Here is a 19,586-nt window from a genome sequence, read left to right on the forward strand (position 1 = left end):
CAAATCTATAATCATCATAAAAACTAATATTTTTAATATAAAAAATAATATTTTTTTCATAAATTGAGTTGGACCATGAGTTTTTTTTAATGATGTTATACTATATATTAAGTTTAGGATAATAAAGACAATTAGTGTGATAATGAATTATTTTAATCAACAAAATACCTCTTTTTCGAATGACAAATTAATTTATGTGAATTTGTTTTTGAAAAAAACTTATTAAATTCCGAAAATTTTAATTTTTTTTAATATTACAAATTTAATTTTAATTTTAATTTTAATTTTAATTTTTTAGAAAAGCAACATTTATATGTATATAAAAAATCTACTATACAAACCACCAACAAATGAGGAAAAGTACTTTTACATAGAATATGATTCGAAGCAGTGGAGATGCTATTTATGTGAATTGTGATTTGTGAAAGGAGTTGGAGATATGTTGGGAATCACCTTTTTTTGTTTATTATTATTTTATTTTGACACATATTTCGTTTATTAAATAGTTTTTACATGCTTTTTGCGCATTCATTTGAAAGACGTGTTGTGTGCATTAATAATTTCTTTTATACACTGATTAAATATTTTTATGCTTTATTTATATTTGGTCGAATATTTATATTCCATTTTCCCCTGATAATATCCAATATATATTGCAGTTCTGAAAGGCACAAGATTTGATTGCCAAATTTACTAGTCCGTGGTTGGAGTGCAATAGACTTTTCCCATTTTCAGAGAGTTCAAATTCACGCACACACTTCAATATTATAACAAAAAAGATTGCCATCTCCGTTCCATGTTATATAATATAATATAAAATAGTATTGAAAAAGTACATTAATAGTTTGTAATTTTAGTTTCCAATTCACTAACTATGTGCGTGTTTGAAAACATTTTTGTTTACTATATGAATTTTTGTGAACCAACGTAAGTTTCCACAATGATGCATCACATCATTTCATAGATTCATGATATATGCAGTCATGAATTTCGTTTTATGTTATCCATATTATATTCATATATAATTTATCATCTCATCGGTGGTCGTCGAGCGTCACTTTCTAATAAAAATTTTGACAAATAGAAATTCGTAATTGTATGTTATAAGTGGATGCAACTCTCATATTGAAGGGAAATATAATTTTCGTATTAAATTTATTTCTCAAGATTAATTCTTCCTTGTTGAGATGATCTTGAATATTTAATTATGGTTTTTCTTTTATAGATAATGTGATAATTATGCTACAAATTTTGTGATATGGTATCTTTATTTAAAAAAGAGTTTGTTTTTAATAAAACTCTTAATTTCCATATTGTGTAGGTTTTATTGTTGATAAACCATATAGCTATAAATAAGAGTATTCATCTCATGCAAAAGATAGCTGATTTACGCAGAAGCACGTGCATACATACTATTGCAACTTTGCACGCCATAAGCTTTAGAGAAAATAATCTACAAGATTGCTGCTGAACGAAGAGTGCTGAAACCACGTATTGTCATAATTGTTGGAGATATCTGTAGACAACAACTATGAAAGAGTTGGCTGAAAATTTATATTTGTTGCTCCAGTTTTGGCATCGTGTTTTGCTTCCTTATATATTGTTTTAATGTGGTTCTTTGTTTTAAGAAGCAATTTATTTTCTCAACGTGTTCAGAAATTTGGTTTTTGATTCAAATCACTAGTATTTGTTTTTTTAGAGATTATTTTTGCCCTGAGGCACCACGCAAGGATTTATACTTGTGAAAATTTTTTTACATTCCATTGTATTAACTTAAAATAAATTTGTGTTACAAACTTATATATTCTGTTGCATGTTATCTGAAATGTTACAACATTTCACATAACACTTAATTATGATAAATACAAATTTACGGTCACATACGATCTTACTTGTTTTGCTATTAAACAAACTAAATTTAGCGACGGTTTTAATTTTTAAATTAGCGACGGTTCATTTAAACCGTTGCTAATTTAAAAATAGCAACGGTTTTGCTGAAACCGTCGCTAAATATTGTTTTTTTTTCTTTCCAAAAAACACGCCAATCGACAATGATTTTCTAAAACCGTTGTCGATTGTCTAAAAAAACATGCTGATAGACAACGGTTTTATAAACTTTTGTCTTTGACCATAAAAAAAACGCTTAAAGATAACGGTTTTCTTTGACCCTAAAAAACGCCAAAAGACAACGGTTTTCTTAAAACCGTTGTATTTTGCTTAAAAAACACGCTAAAAGTCAATGATTTTCACTAAAATCGTTGTTAAAAAACATACAACAACGGTTTTAGTGAAAACCGTTGTCGTAGGTTCGTTGTTGAAAGCCATATTTCTTGTAGTGTATCTTAGACATATCAATAGTGAAACACGACAAATCTTATGTATCTTGTTATTCATAAATTATTAGTGTTTAATTTTATAAAAAGATATGACAAAATTCAAGTAAATTTCAAATTTTCTCGCATCCAATTAACTTTTGTTTAAATTTTGGATCCCTGATTTCCTGAGATATTATATTGATCGATAGTTTCACACAATAATAGCACGGATTGATATTTATTACACACAACTCTTTCCCAACACAACATTAATGCTTTGATTTGAAGGTTGGGAGTATTTCTAATGTTACAATTCGATTCTCCGTACTTTAATTTCTGGTGAAGAATCCCAAATGCAAACACTAGAAAGGCTACCAATTCAAAGAAATTTATGGCATATCTTTTTATTAACTCCTGACGATCTACTAGTGTCACTTTCAACACTTTTTCTTGCTTACATTAGAAGTAACAACTCTCACATATTTGTTTTCGAATGATCAATTGAACATGTTGTAATAAAAACACGAGTGTGTTACTCTAGACGTAACATAGATTGCACCCGCGCTAGAGATCAAGAGTTAAAAGCTAGTTAAGTTGTAGGATTATTTGGCTGCTGCTGCATGGGGTATCTGATTGCGGATGCAAGGATCCTCTGCTGTTCAATCTGAAACAGTTCATGCAGTTTGCTCTTGAGGTAGCAGTACTCGTGTTCCAAAATCTCCAATGCTTTTAAACACCTGGTGTAGTTTAACATAGGAGAAACCAAATTAGAGCAATGTATTAGTTTTTCATCATACTTGTGATAAATCTTTTGTAAATGAAAGATTTTGGAAGAAGAGGGAAACAACCCACCCGGGCCTGCTATTTTGCTGGGAAATAGCACGAAAGGCGACGCACACATTTCGAACTCTTTGGGCACCAATGCTGGAACTGCTCCCGATCAGCTGATTCAAGTGGATTCCTACTTTCTTGTAATCCAACAACTCACTATCCACCCTTAAAACGCAGACACGCACAAAAAAAAACCATAATTTGCATAAAACCCTCATTCAAGAAAGAGCTTTTGATCTAATTACGGCTAGGAAATACGTACAGAAGCTGATCTCTGAGGTTTCTCAAGAGTTTCTCGGTCTCGTGAAAGTATATGTTAACCACCTCGGAAACGAAGTTCGGAGACGATTCGTCTTGTAGCTGCTGCAACTGCAAGAACTGCTCGTCCAACACTCCCTAACATAACATCAAATAAAACACGTATACCCATTTAACTTGTGCTTAAAACATTTTAAATATACACACCCAAGAAAGAGTAGATTTAGACGAGTTAATAAGGAAAATGGACCTGGTGGAAGAGCAGATTGAGCAGCCGATTCATGTCGGCCCGCAATAGCTCCTCATTGAGACCCAACATCCACAGAGGTAGACCCGTTTTGTCTGGTTTGCTAAATCTCGAATCCCGCAAGGCTGTTTACGCAGAACAAATCGAAGATGAAAGAAAACAGAGATCACGATTAAGTTTTCATTCTTCTTTTCACCTTTTTCTCGAGGTTTATTAACGGAGGATTTTGGCCTTATTCCGCTTGTTCACGAGATGGTTATGGGAATGGAATTGAAGAGGCATTTAAAGAAAGCAATTTAAAGAGTGGCGGTGGATTAGACCACAAAGTAAATGACTTAGTTTATAAAATAATTGACTTAATATAATAATTGACTTAATATAACTAAAGATGTTCATCGGTCGGTTTGATTCGGTACGGTTTTCGGTTTTGTATTTCGATTTTTTCGGTTTTCGGTTTTACAAATATATAATCCGATATTCGAACTATTTTTCTTTGGTTCGGTTCTATTTTTTACCGAAATGGTTCGGTTATTTCGGTCGATTATTTCGATTTTGATACAATTATTTAAATTAATAAGATAAATATATTGTAAAATATAATATGTTATCTTTTTACATGATTTCTTAGTAAAACATTTAAATATAAAATCTACATAAACAACAATCAACTAAATATTATTCAAAATAATTCATCATTCACTGATATCATCTCAAAAAATATATAATAAAAATAAAATTATTAATTTAATGAAATTTCGGTTTTTTCGGTCGATTCAGTTTTAACATTTGTATTCGAATTATAAATTTCGATTTTCGATTCGATTCAGTGTTCGATTTTTTCGGTTTTCGGTTTTACAAATATATAATCCGATATTCGAACTATTTTTCTTCGGTTCGGTTCTATTTTTTACCGAAATGGTTCGGTTATTTCGGTCGGTTATTTCGATTTTGATACAATTATTTAAATTAATAAGATAAATATATTGTAAAATATAATATGTTATCTTTTTACATGATTTCTTAGTAAAACATTTAAATATAAAATCTACATAAACAACAATCAACTAAATATTATTCAAAATAATTCATCATTCACTGATATCATCTCAAAAAATATATAATAAAAATAAAATTATTAATTTAATGAAATTTCGGTTTTTTCGGTCGGTTCAGTTTTAACATTTGTATTCGAATTATAAAATTCGATTTTCGATTCGATTCAGTGTTCGATTTTTTCGGTTTAGATTTTCAGTTTTATCCGAAGTTTGAACACCCCAAATATAACTAAAATTAAAATAAATACTAAAAAACATATTTTTTATATTTAATTTTATAATAAATTCTTTTATCTATACTATATATAAAAAGGTTGAGGTATTTAGTGATCTGACTTTGTGACATTAATTAAGTTTTACGAAAATATCTTGTTCATTTAGATAAGTAATTTTTTTTCATATAATTTACTAGTAACTGTAATATCTAATTCACTTTAAAAATTCAAAAATTCATATATTATCTTTACAAATATTATATTAATATAATTATTTTATCTTTATATAAATAATAATTAAAAATTATAACAAAATTTTATGATTAATATGATCTTTATTGCACATTTTAGAATCTTGAATGATGAATATCACCATACAAGTGGTGAAAAATATGCTATATATTTTTAATTTATCTTTGCTAAATGAAAAGTTAAACTCTCTCATTTGAATATATTTTTATTTTAATACAAGAACAGGTTTTGATTTAATTTAATTTAACTATCCCTCGTTTATTTAATTCACGTTCAAAACGATAGTATGGAAAGTTACTGCGCGTGGTTGAAATCGAGGTGAATGTGGGGAATCTACAAGACCGGAGTTGGTATTTAGTCCTTTCAAAATTAGTGGCAGCTACTTCGGTTAGGATATCATGCAATTATATATTATTTCACCCAAAATTTTGTGATACAATCTCACGAATCAATTTTATGAGACAGATTTTTTATTTAGATAATCTATAAAAAATTATTACTTTTTATTATAAATATAGGTATGTGAGACCGTCTCACATAAACTTTACTATATTATTATTGTTATTTTTGAGGACATGTCGTCCAATTATTTTAGTGCAATGAAATTGCCATTTCAAAATTATGTATTCCTTATTTTATATGCTTGAATGATACATTTTTTGTAATATTACACTATCATCTTGCTATGCCCGATATATTTATTTTGAACTTTATAATCTATAAAATTCAGTAATTGGTGTATCGTATTTATGAAATTTTGTGTAGTATTTTGATGACTTTTAATTTTTTTTGGAGAACCGTAGCTTAATTAAGCTACGGTTCTTTAAAAAACCGTCACTTTATATAGCGACGGTATTTTGAAAAACCGTCTCTTAATATAGCGACGGATTTTTCAAATACCGTCGCTTAGCATAGCGACGGTTATTTAGAAACTGTCGCTTTCATTCAGAGACGGTTATATGAAACCGTCGCGTAATATTAGCGACGGTTGTATTTAAGCCGTCGCTAAATTAGCGGCGGTCTTGTTCAGAACCGTCGCTTAACCCTTTTAGCGACGGTTTTGGCCGTCGCTAATTTTTTTTTTTTTTTTTGTAGTGTCGTTTGATTTCAAAAATCTTGTTATCTTCTAATCGGAACCAGCAGTGACCAAGATGATCATAAATTTCTTCTATCCTTTCTTCTTAATGTTCCTTTGGTGGTAGAATAAGTGAGACGAGCCTTTAAAGTTAATAAATTCGAGTAGTTGTATTAATTAAGTTGAGTTTACTAGTTTATGTGCGGGAAAATTTACTTTTTTTTATATATATATTTATTTATTTGTGATTTTGGTTTTTAATTGTTGAATTTCAATCTCAGTTAGATGTTTTTTAATTTTAGTTTTTTTTTCCCGAAGTGGTGTTGATGAATTTCGATTAAAAAATGACTAAATTTGTCAAAAATTGAAAGATACAGACCTAAAATCGAAATCTGACAAATTAAAAAACAAAAATCACAAAGTAATTTTCTCATTTATTCTCAAACTTGAAATAGTCACGTAAGATCTGTTTGAGTTCGATGTGATCAACGTGGATCCAAACAAGCTCTAATTCATTACTAGAGCAAGTTAAAGCTTGACTGTAATTTTTTTAAAGCAAAAACTTGTGTGAGACGATCTCACGGGTTGTATTTTGTGGGACGAATCTCTTATTTGGGTCATCCATGACAAAGTATTACTTTTTATGCTAAAAGTATTACTTTTTATTATGAATATCGGTAAGGTTAACCAGTCTCACAGATTAAAATTCGTGAGATCGTTTCACAAGATTCCTATTTTTTTTTAAATTGCCTCACTCATTTTGAAAACGACAATGGATAATAATTAAATTCATTTATATACAAATATTTTAATAATTGAAGCTAAAAGTTTCATAATATAAAATTATAAAAAAAAACTGGGTGATATATAGAGTAGCCACTGAGCTAAGGTTGGCGTGCATTTAGGCAGCAACCTGGCTGCAGGAATGCGCGGCGGTAATGCCTGCCAGTGCCTGACTCCCATCCCTCCCGACAAGTTTCTGTGCATGCAGCCATTGCCCATTCCTTCTCTCGTGCACATTGTTGCTCCTAAATTTACTCACCACTCAGACTTTTCCTTCACATTCTTTATATATAGACACACACACACACACACACACACATGCGACATTGTTTTGTCCGGTATTATTATTTTATAATATACAATGCTAGGCCTTTTAGCGTTGAAGTTTGAGCACAGGTTTCAGGCGCCTGGTGAAACAAAGGACTGGAAATGATTTTTGACATTGCGTGAGAATCCATATTAGTTGATCTTTGCATATACTTCGAGTTAGCACAATAACTTATAAAATCATGTTGATCAAGTAAATTGTAATTAGCAACACATGTACGAGAAACTCGTTCGAAAATATATTGATTATGAGAATTGAATTAATGATCATTGACCAAATGTAATTTCTTTTAACCTTTGTTGTAAGATGGTTGGATATCGAGTTCAAGATTGTCTAATATTTGTTGCGACATAAATATTTCATTACATTATGGATGTGCTATATATTAAATTGATATAATGTTAATGAGATGTGTGTAAAATTTTTATTGAGATATTATAACAATTTCTTTAGGAGCTACTAGCAGCACGTACCGAACAAAAAGTCAGTGTATCGAAAAAAGTAGGACACCATTTGCCTAAGGAGGGACTGATTCAAAAGCCAATCTTTGTTTGTGGTTTGTGGTGGGCAACTTGACATCGGAGGCCAACCCAATGGCTTGAAGAAATCGAACCACGTACCAAGTCATATCGATTTGCCACCATTCGAGCCCATGCCTCGCGGAATACTCGAAGGCGTGGTGATTATTATGCCAACCCTCGCCAAACGCAATCAATGCTACCCACCTAACAATTCAGAAACGGAGATGATCGATTGTTTCCAAGAATATTAATCCCACAAGCAAAGGAAAATAGACGATTTCATTTCCAGTTCCGGACTTTAAAAAATAGATAGACGTACCAGTTATTTCGAGATAGATCACCCGTATTCCAGGCTTGTTTTCCCCAAACATGGCAAGCCGAGTTCACCAGCCAAGTGATGTGGTACACCCATACGATTCTCACACCCTGTCATACGAGAAATACCATAATGACATTTTTTAAAATTTGTATATATATTAAGGTTGCCATTACTTTTTTCTATGATTATATCAATAATCCTATGAATATCATATTACTTGTTTTTTTGATGGCCTGTACTAATTCATAAAACTCATTCATACATCTCTAATTAAGATTTTAAAACTTGATGATTTATCACAAATAAAGAGAGTAATAAATAATTATTTTTAACTCTACTTTCTCGTACCGAAAAAATTACATTAATATATTTTAAATCCGGAGAAATGATACGTGAAAAACCCATTTTAAAAAATTATAAAACATGAATAAAAATCAAATAATTTAAAATACATATTTCATTTGATTTTATCCTTATTGTAGAATTTTTTATTCAATTTATTAATTTTTGTTTTTAAAAAAGATATAATATTTAAACTAAATTAAAATAACTTACACGTGAAATAATAATAATTTAAATTTTTCAATAAAAATCGCAATCTCAATTTTACAAATACAAACTAAAAATAAGATTGTTTATTGATATGCTCGTAATAGTTTATATTTTTATTGTCATATTTCTCATCGTTTCCACTTCCTACGTACTTAATTGATACATTTTTGTGTTATTCTGTTGTCGGAAGAATTTTTCTGCTCATGAGATAAATATGAGCTAAACAAATTGATTTTATATCACAATTAAAGTTGTCAATATGAAGCTTGTGGAGGACTTTTAAGCAGAAAAATTTCAGAATTGGACTTTCCACAAGGAGTGATCACGCTATGTTACTACTCTTCAGCTGTCGCCACAACTAAGTCCGAATTCCGAAAACTGTAAAGATAATCTCATATTTTAGACTCCTAATTATGATATTTGATTTGTGAAAAATAATTGGAGAGAGATTTTTCTTATTGAGATAAATAAAGATAAGATATAGTTTTATTCCATAAAAACTTTATTATATCTTTGGTAGTATTTTGTGTTCATTAGGTTTTTCTTAATTTTGTTAGGCTTTTCTGATTGACCCAATAAGCACTACACGTACAAAAAAAAGAGGCACAAAACTGACAAAATAGAATTCTCTCTTTTCCGTCCACCTCTTCAACGTGAAGAACACGAAGAAGACAATAGAATTTCTCATCTTCTCTCCACAATTCTAGGCTAAGTTTTTTTTTTTCTTGATTCAATGGATATTTTTACTATTTCAATTTATCAATATGTGGCTTTTTGCACGTCAATTTAATATTCTTGTCTGTTTAAGTATTTGTTGGTTTATGATTTATTTATATGAAAGTTATATGTCAGTTAATCTGACAATTTAATTCAATATATAATTTTTACTGATATCGATAAATTCAGTGATCCGTAATTGTCATAAACGATTGGTACCTAAGTAGCACTAAATTAGGTGTGTTGTACTATCATAACATATTTAGTCTAAATAAATCGACAAACTAAATTTATCAATAGCAGCTATCTCGGTTGTTAGATTTTATAATTTACTGTTTTCACAAAACAGAAATGTTATTTTTAATTAATATGAACGCTATCGTGCCCAGTTAGTTATTAATAGACACTGGGTTAATCAATTAAATCACGAAAACAAAAAGATTTTAGCGGTTAACCCTATAATTCTAATGTTAATTACTTCTAACTGCATGAATAAATAATATGTTAGCCGATGAACAGTGATACAATTAAATAGTGAAAACCCCATTGAATTAGAGTTTGGTAATTTAATTTTCGTTTGGATTTATTATTTTTTATTGCCTTCTAATTTAGTTTTAATATTTTATTTTGTTCTGTTATTTATTTGTCCTCGAAAGAAATCATCTACCGTTTGGATTCGATCCTACTCACTATTACACTAATTTTACTTAGAGAGTAGAAATTTAAGTTTTGTGGCTCAACGACAGCACACCATTTATTATAGACAAAGATAAAATTGTAATTCCTAAATTTAATCATAATTTCAATCACAAAATTGATAAATCAAAGTAGTATATTATTACTTATCCATCATGATTTCACTTCCTATAAAATTAGATTAATAGTCATAGTATGATTTATCCACATATAATCGCATCTCACTAAGTAAACACAACATTCATTATATGAAGTCCGCATGAGCTTAGCTCAGTTGGTCAGCAGCAGTGAATCTTGGAGCAATAACTAGGGATCGAGTCTCGCAAGCGGCAGTGTGGGAGTTAAATTCCCTCCAATGTGAGGGAGCTCCTTGTGCGCGGCGTAGCATAAGGTCTAGCTGATGTTGGTTGGCTGACTCACCATGATTTACCTCCTCTCACATTCCTATCGGGCCGGGGGTGAGGGGCGCCTAAGGTGAACGAATTCACCTTTTGGAGCAACATTCATTATATGAAATAAAGTTAATGATGTAAACGAACCAAGCCGTTCGCGAGTTACTTGAAGCTCGACTCAGTAAAAAGCTCGTTCGAGATCTTTCGTTAAGCTTATCGAGTTGAGCTCGAGATTCACGATGTCCGGCTCATAAGCTCACGAGCTTGTTCGCGAGTTCGAGCTCGAACTCAACTAGTATTTTGGGTTAGCTTATTGGCCATGAGTTTTTGTCTCACATTTCTATTATAGTGAAATATAACATATTGAAATGCTATAAATTAGAACCATACCCCTTAATTACTCATTTTTTAGTTGACTTTTTGGCTAAAAATGTTTGAGGAGCTATAAAACGATTTTGTTTTACAAACTCAAAAATGAACTTGTTTAATGAGCTTGAAAACGAGTTCGAATCACGAGCCGAGCTTGACCCATATTCGTTAAAAATGATAAACGAGTTATTAGCAAACCAAGCTCAAGCTATTCACGAACTTAGCAATTTTCAAACGAGTTGAACTCAAACCTATATAAATTCTAAACGAACCAAGATCGAGCTTGATAGTATTAGATTTGACTGGTTTATATCTCTAGATAAAATCTTCGTAATTGAGAGAGAAGGGGATCTCAGTTCCACAAAATCCACCAGGCCCCACTTTGCAATTTTGGATCCTTTCAAGAACTACTAGTTCCGGCCTCTAGTATTTGAAATTACAAGGCTAAAAAAAGTGAAATGGTCCAGCTTGCCAAACAAGTACACTATCACACCCACCATGAAACCCATGTTAGTATTGATTGGCCCACTTATCCAAAAAAATGAACGGTATATCCACAATCTCAACTGGGATGAGCCGATAATGGTAACTCATATAACACCAAAATCTCAATGTCAAGTACTTGATTAAAGAATCAATTTTAACAAAAACTCTTCCCAAACTCCAAAAACAATTAGGGTCATTTAGAACACATTTCAAATTCAACAGTAAGAAACTCCGCTCCCACCACCCCATTTGACAAAATATAGCAATTAGAGTGCCACTTACCATTCCCCACACAATGTAAGGGAACCCTCCGAGGGCATATAGCAGAGCCCCAAGAGCCACCGGATGAACAACATAAGTTCTTTGAAGAAACTTGTAAAAGGGTTGTTTCTCCAGATCACCAACATTGTTGGGATTCCCACACTGCAAAAATATACCCATTAGCACTTGGAAAATTTGTGGACATGTTTGTTTATGTTCAAACAAGTGGAATACTAAAATACCCTTTCAGTTATACTGTTGGTGTCGAAAAGCCAACTCATGTGACTGAACCAGAATCCTTCGAGGGGGCTGTGAGGGTCTTTCTCTGTGTCACAGAACTGGTGGTGGTACCTATGTGTGCTCACCCAGTCAATTGGATTTCCCTACAAAAACCAAAGCGCAAATCTTTATGTTAAATCTTGGTTTTGTTGTTACTGTACCAGGCAAAAGAATCCAACCTGAATGGCTTGAACACCACAGTATGCGAAGAAGTATTCCAGCCATTTGGGAAGCTTGAAACTCCGGTGAGAAAGATTTCTGTGGAAAGAAAGAGTGATGCCCAAAAGGCCGGAGATGACATACAATCCCACGGCAACGGAAAATGCTCCCCAATTGAATGTGAATGGAGCGGCGATACACAGCAAATGCATAGCCACAACCACCCCAACCGTGGCCACATCCAAAAAATTCCACTTTCTGCCCCAATAAATGTTATTCCTCCTCTTCACGACAACATCAGATAGCAAAATTCTCCCAAAGCTGGAGTCTTTTTCATTTCCCGGAACTGGAATTGATGCTGCACTGAAGATTGTCCACACCCTTTTGTTGTTTCCGTTTTTTCTTGTAAATATACCGTGAATTAGAGAATAGTTTGTGTTTCTTATGGTTGTAGCGTATTGCAGCGAATCTTGATGCTTTTGTGTGATTGTTTGGGAATTGGGCTTGGCTTGTTTGATGCAATGGTGGCGAAGGGGGCCAAATGGGAAGGATTTTGCCTTAGGCGGCGGTGATGCAATGAGAGCCATTTTTCTTGGCTTGTTCTTCTGTTTTTTGTGTTGGTAGTTTGTACACCAAAATTTCGTGGGATTATATATAATTTTTTTTCTTGGAAATTTATGTGGTGGATTTGATGTTTGCCAAACCTTTTATGGACGGAAAAAAAGACAATTAAAAATTTCAAAGGGAGTTGAGTTAATAAGGCGGTTGCTTATCCAGAATAATAATAATAATAAGGCGGTAGCAGGTTTTGTGGGGTTGAATTGGGGATTTTGCATCTAGCTGGTGAAAGGCTGGTGATGTAAAAGTCAAGATTTTCGGGGAACCCTGAACAGACTGCCGGTGATAAGCCGGAGGAAGGTGAGGATTTCCGTTCGTAAAATTTGTGAAAAGTGTCGACTAACATTGACATAATAGAAGTAAGTGGATCGATAAAGTATCCAAATTCTATTTGGGTTCACACAAGATATATGCAATTCACGCCTTTTGTCCATTTCTGTTTGCTTAGAGATATCTGGGAGTGCCAAGTTTGTGTTGTGTGGTTGCGTGTATATCTCTATGAACCTCATCTTCTTTATCTAAAGCCTCACTTCCCGAACATCTGTGCATTGCCTGAGAAATGGCTGCGACAGCTGCTACTAGTGCTTCTCTGTTTAATTCTTCCAAGCAAATTGTATCAACCTCTAGTACTTCTTCAGGTACCCTTCTTTTGAAATAATAATGATTTCTATGTGATCTTGATTCGTTTTCTGAAGGAAAAAAGCATATTAGCTAGCCTGTTTGTAATTTTATTTGCTTGGATTGGAATTAGATCAAGATCTTAGTGAATGAGATTCATGGAAATGTACCGATTACAAGTGAGTTGGACTGTTGTTTTTTAATTAAAAAAAACCTTCATATTCATGGAGTGCTTATCGTGAACATCTAACTTTATCTAATGCAAATTTTCTTGTAGCCACTAGTTTTTGGTGGAGTTCTTTGCCAATAAATTATCCAATTAAAAGAAGATTAATTAAGAGTAGAGGGCAAGCTGCTGCTGTTGCTGCGGCTCTAGTTGCAGATGCTCCCGTTGCGGAATTTAAAGAGTAAGTTTTGAGTTTTGTTCAACTCTTTATCTGCCATTTGTGTCTGTGAAGTTTGATGGTATAGTTTCTTGAATGCTGTTTTATAGTTATGTGCTTCCTAGATTGGCCGACTTTGATCTCGGAAGAGCTCCAGTCTACTGGAAAACCATGAACGGCCTCCCCCTACCGCGGTATGTAAAATGTGTTGCTTTCAACTTGATTTCCTCTATATTTTGTTCATGTGTATGATTTCTTTAGAAAATTAACAGGGAGAAAGACTAAAGCTATTCTATAATCCTACGGCAAACACACTTGCTACCAACGAAGACTACATAATTGCTTTTAATGGTATCTATCACGCTCCATCCAAATTTGGTTCAATAGACTTTATTACATGTCAACTGAATCAATTTTGTTGAAATACAAATTCACTTATTGATGTCTTATGTGCCCGTATACATACGCTTGTGCATGGTGCAACTATTTTCACTCAATTGTTCATCTTGAATTGTGCTGTACGTTTGCACGTTTGGTGGCGTTCTTCTAATTGATACATTCTGTAGGAGGGTTCAACCAGCCCATCATGTGTGGCTCTGAGCCACGAGTAATGCTCCAGATCAAGTAAGAGGAAAAGCTGATCCTTCTTTCTACACAATCCAAATATGCATCCCAAAGCATGGTATACCCCTTGCACAAATTCATTCTAGTTTATAGATTGCCGCGTAGTTCATCCCCTTAAAGTTCTCTATTTCTCAGCATTAAGTTTAATATTTTCATTTACCAACGGAGTCGACTGGGACGGTCCCTACAAGCTACAATTTCAAGTGCCAAAGGCTTGGAGGAATAGACCAACTTACTTTTACACCGAGGTGACAAACCGGTCTTCATCTTGTTTAGCGTGTATTTCCCTGCCATTACCAACTATTTCCTCTTAAACATTTAATTTTCGGATGCAGGGTCTAGCCAAGTAGCTCAACTGCCCCCATTGCCAAATGCAATATGAACTTTTTGTTGTCCATGAAATCGAGAGGGCGATTTAGAATGTCTAGAAGATGTGCATATGGTTCTTGTTTTGTCATGTATCCAAAAGATACAAGCATAAAAAACCTGAGAATAATCTTTTGTCACGGATACAGGGTGACCGCTGCAGTCTTGATTTTGTACCTGGAAGTACTGATCCAAGCTCTCCTCTTTTCAACCCACTGGCCAATGTGGACGATGGTTCTTGCCCTCCTTACTTAGATTCAGAGGATCAGCCACAATACATTGGATTCCACTCATATACCACGCGCTTTTGCTGCGCAAGTAATTCTTGAAGGCTTGTGTATAGAACACATCGAAATTGGTTCGATTGTATCCGTATATAATACATGTAACTTCAGGTGGTTAGGCTGTGCTTGCATTTAAAGCAACTGGGGATCAAATAACGGCCGTAATCAGATTGTTAATCTTTGCAACTGCATATTGCATCTACTTGAGTGAATATGTTGGTGATTGCTCAATTGACCTAACCCTTCGAAGGAGGGTATTTTCACGGTTCCTCGCGGTTCTGAATTTGTTGAATTTAAATTAGGGCATGGTTCGCTGTCGTGGAACGGCCAGAACGGGCATTGCTGAATGAGAACGGCAGTTGCTACGACAAAGTCCAGGCTAAAACAGTTGTGTAACTATAGCTTCATTTTTTCGGAATTTCGACATTTCGTGGTTGTCGTGGAATGAAAGGCAATTTTGCGGCGGTTGTTGAACATTTATGTAATTTTTTCGAATTTTCAATTAGTCTTTTACAAATTATAGAATTATTTATATTTTTATTGTAGAAGTACTCTACGAAGATAACCACGACCGTTTCGTGAAATGTCAATGAAACTGGAACAGGAGCCTCTGCGACAACGAAAAACCATGATCATTCACTAGCCTTTTGAGTCAACTCGAAAAATATTTGATATGTATTCAAATTTATCAGATTCGATTCGAAATTGAACATGTTCAAGCTTTTATGAGATGAACTCGAGTCAAATTATATTGTTCAATGGTTTGCGAGCTTTGATATTAATTAATATAAAATAATATTTACGAAATAAATAGATTAGAGTCTTTCAAGTATTTATTTTCGAGAAATAGTTCGAATAACTCGCAAACATGTTCAAATATTTCAAATCGAATCCGAGCCATGATTCGAACCGAACTTTAACCAAATATTTTAAAATTTTCGAGCTTGAACTCGTATATATCTATTTCGAGCCGAATTTCAACTTTATTTTTTTATCATATTCGACTCATTTTGGTTCATTTACTCCCCGATCTAAATACATTTGTAGATTAAGACGTGTTGGACTTAATTAGTCGCACAATTGGTTGTGTTTTATTCAGCAAAGCAAATATTTTAAGACCTGTCCGGCACCCTATCCAAAGTTAGTCAAAGTGATTAATATAATGTTAATTTGCATTTCTTGGAAACAAGATTCATGTTTAAAAGTAGTAATTAATAAAGAGATTATTGGTCAAGATTTGGGTTAATCGTGGTAGAGACCGGCCTAATTAATAGGATGCTTTGGATTTGGCTGCAAAAAATTAGGCCAGATCAATTTTTAATGATGTAATCCACGAGACATTTAGAAACTATATAATTTTTTAGCTATTTCAAAGAAAGACTACGTTCTTAAAAAATTATTATTATATATATATAGTTTCAAATATAGTAAGAAATTATTTGAAATATAAATTTTGCAATGAACTTTTTATTCATAGAATAAAAAATTTGTTATAATTAATTTATGTATTTAATAACGATGATAGATAAATAAAACAAAATCAAATATGAAAAATTGCCAATGTAACATTCATATTTTGGCCTGAGTCGGTATTAGGAACTACCCATTTAGTATATATACATCAGAAATGAAACAAGAGATGGAGTATATATTGTTAAAGTAGGTGTCCATAGAGTCAATTTATTGTTTAAGTTTTATTGACTCTTATCTAAAAACAATCTTTATTTTAATAATATTTTACGATTTTACCTTAATTATGACATTTACTTTCTATGGAAGTCTTTGAATATACTATAAGTACCATGCAGTCTGTTTTTCAATGTAAGATCATGAAACTTGTTAAGAAGCACAGCTTATATTCTAAATAAATTCGTAGTCGAATCAGACGCATAAAATAAAGATAAAGGTCGCTTGAGCTTGATACTAACATCTGTGATGTAAACGCTATTTCTTTTTAAGAGCATGTAAATGTCCATTCATACAGATTGATGATCATTTGATGATGTACTAAACAACCCTCAATCGGACTGTCCAAGTGGTTATCACTTATTGAGTGGAATATTATGTGATTATGGTTGTACAGCATTAGTCCTTTAACCCGAGACAACGCAAAAACTACGTAATAACATGCACTTTAATCTGTTTACCGACTCCATTGAGAATCATCAGGTGGTGAGATTGAGTGTAGTTTCGAAATATGTATATGCACATGTGTTGTAGTTGGGGATTCGTCGCTCGCCTATAGGTGAAGATATCATATGTGATCTGATGAGTTCATAGTGCAAAGATTATCTGGTCAGAGCAAGACATGCGCTTTTGGGAAATGTGTTTTCTTAATTGCACATACGATGTCACTATTATTATATTACATCGTAATCGAATTAATTTGCAACTTTCGATAAAACAATGGTTGTAGATTAGACCAGGATATATGAGTTGAAGACATTGTACTGTACACTAACAATAACTTAAGATTCTTGCAAACACTACCAGTGATGCCTAAGGGATCTTATGGAAATTTTATTAGACGCTTTTACCATGATTCGATTGGTGCAATCAGACTTAAGTTCTGACATTTTTGATCAATGTGTTGATGAAAAGAATGGGGCTAATTAGAGTAAACTTGAAGAATTATATGAAGTTGTTAACCCACGACTAGTTATATCTCTGAACCATTGAGGTTCACACAAGTATTGGATTTTTAGTTCATGTTGAGATAGTCAAATTCAAGAAGTTGAATTTGACGACTGTAGTTTGATGAAGATTAAATAGATTGCTTATAAAAAAATCTATAAGTGAACTCCATTATCGGAAGTTGTGGAAGTCAGGTAACTGCAGATTAAGTGAGGAGAGTGGAAATGTCTATTTTAGTGAAGAAGTTCACAAGCTGGCAGCTGCCAAAAATAGATCGGTTGAAATTTTGATCTTCGAAATTTTCGATTTTCATTATATGAACAAGATTTGTGCTCTCATTAAATCGACACCGTTTGATCGTCGATCGAGATTATAACGAGTTCACAATTATTTATTTAGTAAATTAAGAATCTACTAATTGAATAATAATGTTAGCAGTGATTATTACTATATGTACATGATTCTCATGCATTATTCTAGAATGATCTAAAATTGATTGACAATTAATTAAAAAAATTAAATAATGATTATTTAATTTTACATATATGTCTATGCATGTATATATGTGTATATGTGTAATGAGCCGCTGATTTAATTATATGTTGTTTGACAATAATTAATATTAATTATTTTAAATCGAGGAATTTAAAATAATTAAGTCCAATAATTAAATTGTATGTAAATACATTTTCGGAAAACCTATGGCGAGAGCTACGTTTTGATACCGATAATGAAGGGTTTATTGAAACTTTCCGAAGAACTGCGGCCCCTTTCACTGCCGAAATCACCGTCTCCCATCGCTCAAAATTCAAAATTGATTGATTTTTTTGTTCCTTATATCGTAAACTTTCTTTTGATATCAAAATTTTGCAGAAAGCTCATGATTCGGTTTTCTATGCGGTTTCGGTTGTCTTCTTCGGCGAGTTCGTCGCCTGTTGCCGAAAAGCCTATTATTTAGGTTCGATTTCCAGCCTTGGTTCGGCGATTTGGAGACATAATCTAGCGAACCTACAATTTATCGTTGAGCTAATAATAAGATAATTTAATAAAATTATAATGGTTTGATAATTATTAGAATTTATCGTAATAATTCGAGTTAAGAAAATAATGAAATTCGAATATGTGAATTTTTTAGATAGAATTCAAAGTTTAGGAAATTAGAAAAATCAGTCGCTTGAATATTAGTTTAGCGCAATTTAAAGTTAAAAATAATATTTTACGACAAACTAAAATAGAAATGATTGATTCTAGACATTTTAATCAGATATCGGAATTTTAAAATTTTAAAGTTCATAAATAGTTGACATAGAATTTTAGTTATTTTAAATGGTTGTGAAATTTTTTTATGATAGAAGACCATTTAAATTAATATTCAAATGATTTGTCTAAGTTTGCATATCCAGGATTTTCTCGAGAATTTAAATTACTGACAAATTGGTTGAGGTATTTAGAGGTCAATTATTTTTCAAGATGTCTAACAGAGACATATGATGATCTTGTATATGATTTATTTGCTATTTGTTGACTTTTGTGAAATTATATGTTGATTCGCATATTATCAGTTGATAATTGATGTGTAAAATAAAATAAAATGTTTCACTCTTCCACATATTTTTATTTTAGTTAGACACATTAATACAATTGAACATATCATATTGAGCATGTCTGTTATTGAGATCCAGTTATATTGTTGTTGAGATTCGTTGTATATATGATATAATATTGTGTCATGAAGATGTTTGGCCACCTTGATTCGGCTCGACTTAGGTAGTTACTGGCTTCGAGGTTGGCCCATATCCAGGGCACGGTCCGCTAAGTCGTGGACCAACTCAAACATCTTATGTGTGATTGTTCCTATCGATCATTTGACTCTCGATATTATAATACCTTGAGAGTGTCCTCAGTTATATTTAGCTATTGCGTAGTGTTGTCCATCGGATAATATATAT

General features: G+C 32.5%; 2 protein-coding genes and 1 pseudogene across 2 annotated transcripts; 1 reads left to right on the forward strand and 2 right to left on the reverse strand.

The window, feature by feature from the left end:
• Positions 1 to 2,677: 2,677 nt before the first annotated feature.
• On the reverse strand, positions 2,678 to 3,914 carry LOC140956381 (pseudo histidine-containing phosphotransfer protein 6-like). Its single transcript, XM_073413108.1, has 4 exons — positions 3,655 to 3,914; positions 3,409 to 3,542; positions 3,168 to 3,311; positions 2,678 to 3,052 (listed from the first exon to the last, which is right to left on the reverse strand). Exons 1-4 carry the CDS (start codon positions 3,721 to 3,723, stop codon positions 2,905 to 2,907), a joined length of 495 nt encoding a protein of 164 aa, XP_073269209.1. The 5' UTR covers positions 3,724 to 3,914; the 3' UTR covers positions 2,678 to 2,904.
• Positions 3,915 to 7,693: 3,779 nt separating this feature from the next.
• LOC140991602 (palmitoyl-monogalactosyldiacylglycerol delta-7 desaturase, chloroplastic-like) lies at positions 7,694 to 12,871 on the reverse strand. The gene is made up of 5 exons (XM_073461658.1): positions 12,131 to 12,871; positions 11,915 to 12,055; positions 11,694 to 11,834; positions 8,200 to 8,306; positions 7,694 to 8,084 (listed from the first exon to the last, which is right to left on the reverse strand). The coding sequence occupies exons 1-5, from the start codon at positions 12,695 to 12,697 to the stop codon at positions 7,877 to 7,879; spliced, it is 1,164 nt and encodes a 387-aa protein (XP_073317759.1). The 5' UTR covers positions 12,698 to 12,871; the 3' UTR covers positions 7,694 to 7,876.
• Positions 12,872 to 13,094: 223 nt separating this feature from the next.
• LOC140991822 (protein POST-ILLUMINATION CHLOROPHYLL FLUORESCENCE INCREASE, chloroplastic-like) lies at positions 13,095 to 15,194 on the forward strand (annotated as a pseudogene).
• The last annotated feature ends 4,392 nt before the right edge of the window (positions 15,195 to 19,586 follow it).

The sequence above is a fragment of the Primulina huaijiensis genome, chromosome 13, assembly GCF_012295235.1.
Source record: "Primulina huaijiensis isolate GDHJ02 chromosome 13, ASM1229523v2, whole genome shotgun sequence".
NCBI classification, from domain to species: domain Eukaryota; kingdom Viridiplantae; phylum Streptophyta; class Magnoliopsida; order Lamiales; family Gesneriaceae; genus Primulina; species Primulina huaijiensis.

Coding starts and splice junctions, on each gene's coding strand:
- LOC140956381 (XM_073413108.1), bottom strand. CDS start 3,723: ATGTTGGGTCTCAATGAGGAGCTATTGCGGGCCGACATGAATCGGCTG. Junction 3,312..3,408: donor AACCTCAGAGATCAGCTTCT/GTACGTATTTCC, acceptor CTGCGTTTTAAG/GGTGGATAGTGAGTTGTTGG. Junction 3,053..3,167: donor CAGCAAAATAGCAGGCCCGG/GTGGGTTGTTTC, acceptor AAACTACACCAG/GTGTTTAAAAGCATTGGAGA.
- LOC140991602 (XM_073461658.1), bottom strand. CDS start 12,697: ATGGCTCTCATTGCATCACCGCCGCCTAAGGCAAAATCCTTCCCATTT. Junction 12,056..12,130: donor GTGGTGTTCAAGCCATTCAG/GTTGGATTCTTT, acceptor TGGTTTTTGTAG/GGAAATCCAATTGACTGGGT. Junction 8,307..11,693: donor CTTACATTGTGTGGGGAATG/GTAAGTGGCACT, acceptor CTCGTATGACAG/GGTGTGAGAATCGTATGGGT.